The following is a 6,571-nucleotide window of genomic DNA, read 5'->3' on the forward strand; positions in this document are numbered from 1 at the left end:
CCCTCCAGAAATACTTTATGCATGTATAAATAAATATATACATATATACATATGTGTGTGTGTGTGTGTGTGTGTGTATATATATATATTTATATATATATGAAATAAAACATCTTTAGATGGCCCTGTCTTGCCTGCTCATAGTCACTCCTCCAAAGATAACCACTATCTTTGCTTCTAAAATGAGAGAATAGTTTCACTTATTTTTTAACTATAAAAATGGAATCCTACTGTATATACTCTTGTTGTCAAGCTTTTTTGTGTGTGTGCAACATTATATTAGTAAGATTTATCCATGTTGTTGTATGTATGTTCATTCATTGCTATATTTGTTGTATGAATTTTTTATGATTCTATATATCAGGGCCAGGCAAAGTTTCTGTAAAGGGCTAGATAATAAATACTTTAGGATTTGTGGACCATTCAATCTTCGTTACTCAACTTTGTAGTTCAAAGCCAACTGTAGATAATATGTAAATGAATGGGTATGGCTGTGTTCCAGTAAAACTTCATTTATAAAAATAGATACCAGGCTGGATTTTGCAATAGTTGCCAATTACTGGTATACTTTTTTTTAAAAAGTGAAAATTGAATTGTACTCTCTGATTAAATTTTCTGAGATGTCATCAATAGCCATTATAGTTCATCATTTCCTTGTAAAAGAGGAATTCCAGGAAGCGAAATAATAGCTGGCACTTTTCCTTCTTTATTGTAGTCTCTGGCAAACATAGACGAAGTTGTGAACAAGATTAGACTGAAAATAAGGTAAGTAATACGATATGATTATTAATAATGAAAAATATGCTTCATTATCTGAAATCTCACTGTTGCTATAAATGGTCATTTGAAAGAAAAATAATTCTTTTTATGTGGGTTTTCATACAAGCCTGTGGCAAAGACCTCAATTCTTTGATCAGTCTTCAATTATTTGTAAAAAGGGAAGGAAACTGTAGCAGGCTATTCAAAACAGTTCTTATAAAAGGAGGCAAAAGCATTTCTATATATTTTTTAACCATTTGTATGCCATACGTGTCTATAGACGCAAGTGGCAGACCTTTTTAAATTAAATTCAAAATATCATGGAGGTTAAAATTGATTTTAGAAGGAGAGGAAATGAGAGAGCCTAGAAAGAGAGAGAGAGAGAGAGAGAGAGAGAAACATTGATGTTAGAGAGAAAAAAGGATCGGTTGCCTCCCATACACACCTAAACCAGGGATCAAACCAAAACCTGGGTATGTGCCCTGACCAGGAATCAAACGCTGGACCTTTCAGTGTACAGGACGATGCTCCAACCCACTGAGCAACACTGGCCAGGGCAGCATTTCTACTATATTTGTAATGGCTTTATTTTCTTAGTAGATTTACTTTGTGTGTGTGTATTCCTAAGGCTTAGATATGAATATGGGCTTATATGTATACACATAACATATGTACACATATATTGGCCACATACCAGTTACCAATGAGGTTAGATCCGCTGGTTGGTATGGGTGGTGGCCCAAGATTAAACATCATGATTAATCTAGGATGTGATTGTCTAGGGTGGTCATCAAGTGTCCTTCGTGGCCAATAGCCTTGTTCTGGTTTGTCCACATCTGAATTTCCAGTTTTAATACATGGTAGATACTCAGTGTTTATTTATTCAATATAATTATTACCATAACTAGTGGTCTGGTGCACGGATTCATATTGAAAGGAAATTAATTAGAAAAAATATTTTAATATTGCTATTCACCCTTTCTCGATAATAGAAGTGTCAAAGGTGAAAGAAAATTAGTAAAATGTATATTAGTAAATGTTATCGACAGTAAACCAGATTTGGGTCCGACAGTGCCCCAGCAACCCACGGCCAAAGGTGGAATCGTGCAGCCCCTCAAGGAATCGGGGCTCCCTCCTCTCTGGTTCCGTGGTGCATCACCCGAGAACCGCAGCTGCCAAGTCACCACAGCTCGGCAGCAACTGCTTTGAGTGTCTGCCCTCTGGTGGGTTTTCATACAAGCCTGTGGCAAAGACCTTTGATCAGTGCGCATCATATGTACTGGATGGTCAGATGGTCACTTAGCCTTTTTTATATACACTAGAGGCCCGGTGCACAAAAATTTGTGCATTCGGAGAGGGGGGTCCCTCAGCCTGGCCTGTGCCCTCTCGCAGTCTGGGACCTCTCGGGGGATGACCACCTGCTGGCTTAGGCCTGCTCCCCAAGGGATTGGGCCAAGTTGGCAGTCAGATATCCCTCTGGCAGCCCGGGAGCCCTTGGGGGATGCCCACTTGCCAGTGGGGACCAGGCCTAAGCTGCAGTTGGACATCTTTTGTGCTGCTGAGGAGGCGGGAAAGGCTCCCACCACCACCGCTGTACTGGCAGCTGGCAGACTGGCTTGTGGCTGAGCAGAGCTCCCCCTGTGGGAGTGCATTGACCACCAGGAGGCAGCTCTTGCATTGAGCGTCTGCCCCCTTGTGGTCAATGCGCATCATAGCGACTGGTCATTCTGCTGTTAGGGTCAATGTGCATATTGCCCTTTTATTATACTTGAAACTCTATTGCCGTCACTGGCACTCCCAGCTCTGAGGCCGCAGCTGGCTGAAAGCAGGTATCTGGGGTTTCTTTAGCTTCTATAATTGAAACATTGTTGCTTTCGGGCTCAGAGCTGGGCCGCGCAGGCCTGGAACCTTGGCTTTCTCCATCACTGGAGCAAGCAAGCCTCATGTTAGCTTCAAGCTGCCTGGTGCCGGCCACCATCTTTGTTGGCAGTTAATTTGCATATCGCCCTGATTAGCCAATGAGAAGCGTAGTGGAGGTGAGGTTAATTACCCTTTTGTCTTTTATTTAATATATTTGTAATTAAACATATTAACTGTAGATTTGCTTTTTAACTTTTGATGAGAAGCCTTTCTTTTGAATCCAGGAGATGATTTTTCCCCCTTTGGATTTTTTTGGTGAAGACCTCTATTGTTAATGTTTTGTCAAATTGGATGCCTTAAGAAGTGCAAAGAAGCCAGTTCATCGTTTTAGTAGACTTTTGCTATAACAATTCTAGTGGAGACCACTAAGTTGTCTAGGGTTTGCACAAGTAATGGAAATTCTCTGAGGATCCAGAAATCACTTGTGAGCCAGTTATTTTCCTTCTGCTCGCAGACCTTTAATGGATTCTTCAAATGAAAATGGAATTGACTAAAATAGATGTCTCTGGTTGAGACATCATTAATGGCCCCTCTTGAGCCACTGGAGAAAGAGGAGCTAGAGGCTACAAATCTGTCTCCTACATAGGTTGCACAATCAGGGCCCGGAAGGTAAAGGACTGATTTCGTATATTACCCTGGCTCCTTATCCCTTTTAAGGTTCTGGAGGAAGTTTCTTTGGAAAGAATTTATGTGGGGTAATTTGAATTCTCTGGCTTCTTCCCATAAAGTTTAAGCAACTTTCTCATTTTTGTTTTACTCCATGAAAAATACTAAAAGTTATATGGGTCTTTTGGACACTCTGAATACTAAGTGAAAACAGCCCTTTTTTTAAAAAACAGAGACAACTCATCAGTCTATGCTGGGCTTGGCTTTTTACACTACTGTTAGGCTCCACTTGGGCCCAAGGCCTCAGTGTTTCTTATATTATTCGAACTTGTTTGATTTTCTGGATAAGTGGGTACAATCTGCAGAAGATGCTGGATAAATTACTAACTCTTGCTCTTTTGATCAGCCCAGAATAGAAATTATTTTAATAATTTGTATTCTTTAACTTTTTTTACCAGGAGACTGGATGACAATATTCGAACTGTTGTAAGAGGTCAAACAAATGTGGGACAAGATGGCAGGCAAGTAAGTAACTTATTCTTCTCTATTCATTGTGCTCCCCTAATTTCTTCAGAACCCAACTACCAAGTGACCAAAGTGTTGAACTGCCTCCTCACAGAGCATTTTCTTATGGATCTGTCCCATACACAGCAGGAAATGTACATGACTTGTTCTACTAGTAATAGCAGTAGGCTGCCCAGACCAGCCATGAACTCTCTAACTCAGTGTTCCTTGAGCCAGGGGCATATCAGCACATCTCACCCAGGCTGGGGCATGCAAGCTGAAATGAGAAAACAGAAATCTTCTTATCTTTATTTTTTGTGTGCTGTGTCTAAATGTGGTTGCTACTTTTATCTAGCTTATCTAGCTAAGTTGTTGGGATTTTGGTATTACTTTTGTTACTGCAAAAGATGGCAGTAACCCATGCATCAAAAGACACTATCAACAGTCCTAGCTGGTTTTGCTCAGTGGATGGAGCGTTGGCCTGTGGACTGAAGGGTCCCAGGTTCGATTCCCGTCAAAGGCACATGCCTGGGTTGCGGACTCAATCCCCAGTAGGGGGCATACAGGAGGCAGCCAGTCAATGATTCTCTCTCATCATTGATGTTTCTACCTCTCTCTCTCTCTGTGTCTCTCTCTCCCTTCCTCTCTGAAATTAATAAAAATATATTAAGAAAAGACACTGTCAAGAGAATAAAAAGGCAACATACAGAATGAGAGAAAATATATGCAAATCATATGTCTGATAAGGGATTAATATCCAAAATATATTGAGAACTCCTAAAATTCAACAACAAAAAACCAAACAGCCCAACAGTGGGCAAAGAACTTGAAGAGGCATTTCTCCAAAGAAGATACAAGATTAGTCACTAAGTACATGATGCTCAAATCACTAATTATTAGGAAAAGGCAAAGCACACCCAGTAGGATGGCTGCTATCAAAAAAACAGAAAATGCCCGGCCAGCATGGCTCAGTGGTTGAGCATTGACCTATGAACCAGGAGAACATGGTTCAATTCCTGGTCAGGGCACATGCTGGGGTTACAGGCTCGACCCCCAGTGTGGGGTGTGCAAGGGAACAGCCGATCAATGATTCTCTGTTGTCATTGATGTTTTTATCTCTCTCTCCCTCTGCCTTCTTCTCTGAAATCAATAAAAATATATTTTAAAAACAAACAAACAGGAAACAACAAGTGTCAGCAAAGCAACAGGGCTAAAAATCATGCAAGGACTAGGAAATAGGACCAGTTTTAGGATATGGATAAATTGGAACCCTTGTGCACAGTTGGTGGAATGTAAAATGATACAACTGTGTGTAAATCAGTATGGAAGTTCTCAAAATATTTAAAATATAGAATTACCATATGACCTAGCAATTCCACTTCTGGGTATATACCCAAAATAATTGAATGTAGGGTCTTGAAGAGATACTTGTATAGCCACTTTATAGTAGCATTGTTCACAATAGGTAAAACGTAGAAGCAAAGTGTCCATTGACAGATGACTAGGTAAGCAAAAATGTGGGATATGTATACAATGGGATATTATTCAACCTTAGAAAGAGAAATTCTGACATACGCTATATGGATGAACGTGAAGACATTATACTAAATGAAATAATCTTGTCACAAAAAATACTGTATGATTCCACTTATATGAAGTAATTAGAATAGTGAAAATCATAAAGACAGAAAGTATAATTATAGTTGTCAGGGGCTGGGGGAGAATGGAAAGTTACTGTTTAATGAGTATAGAGCTTCAGTTTTACAAGCTGAAAAGAATTATGGGATGGATGGTGGTGATGGCTGCTCAAGAATGTGAATGTCCTTATTACATTCAATTAAAAATGATTAAGATGATAAATTTTATGTGCATTTTAACACAATAAATTTTAAAAATCAAGATGGAAATAAAATTCATATATTACAAAAAAAATAGTAATGTGACCTAGCTACAGTTCCTCATGCCTAGTAACTAGATTGATTTCAGGAATTTTACATTTCCTTAGGATCTAGCTAAGGAGGGCTGTTGGAAGGGAATGAAGGGAAAAAGTATATGGGGAGGAGGTATTCTTCAATGATTCAGAGGCCAGATGTTATCTACTAACATTTCCCTTTTCATTTGGATTTTATTTTTCTGTTTAGGCAACATTTTTCAGAAATTGCTGTCTAACAATGACATGCATGTCTTTCCTAGTCTTCTTCTCATACGGTGTCTGGTTCTCCCTTTCCAGTACTAATTCAGTTAGGTCAGGTGTGCATCTTTGTAATAATAGCTTCAATTCTGTTATTTGTCCTGTTTGACATTTTTAGTACAGCTGGTTCCTTTTTTAAAATAATTTGTATTGAATTTAATGGGAATGACATTGATTAATAAAATTATATAAGTTTTTCATGTACAATTCTATAATGCGTCACCTGTATATTGTATTGTGTGTTCATCACCCAAAGTCAAGTCTGCCGTCACCATTTATCCCCCTTCACCTATTTCACCCAGCCTCCAGCCTCCTCCCCTCCAACAGCTGTCAGTACAGATGATTTCTTAAAATGTTAATTATGCTACCCAGATTTTTGGAAGGTGGGTGGAGGTTGTAATCCTGTGTAGAAATTTCCTCATCTTACATTCCCGTTTTCTCTACTAGTAGCTGACATATGTTGAGTCTCTTTCTTTTATATTTTCAATTTATTCATTTCTCTATTTTTCTTACATTCTGTGACTTTCTTTTCCTGTTAATAATCACCTTCCGTTGGTCCATTTGTAAGTAGTCTACCTTCTTCCTTGTTTT

The 6,571-nt window shown here is 39.0% G+C and overlaps 1 protein-coding gene across 2 annotated transcripts in view; it reads left to right on the forward strand.

Moving 5' to 3' along the window:
• Window positions 1–6,571, forward strand: part of VPS53 (VPS53 GARP complex subunit) — a 151,594-nt gene that overhangs the window by 13,462 nt on the left and 131,561 nt on the right. For both annotated transcript variants that reach the window (XM_006768080.2, XM_015566769.1), the window contains exons 3-4: window positions 716–765; window positions 3,744–3,810. In XM_006768080.2, the coding sequence (XP_006768143.1) occupies window positions 716–765; window positions 3,744–3,810 (117 nt within the window). The remainder of the gene's footprint in view (window positions 1–715; window positions 766–3,743; window positions 3,811–6,571) is intronic.

Source organism: Myotis davidii, unplaced genomic scaffold (assembly GCF_000327345.1).
Source record: "Myotis davidii unplaced genomic scaffold, ASM32734v1 scaffold363, whole genome shotgun sequence".
In the NCBI taxonomy this organism is placed as follows: domain Eukaryota; kingdom Metazoa; phylum Chordata; class Mammalia; order Chiroptera; family Vespertilionidae; genus Myotis; species Myotis davidii.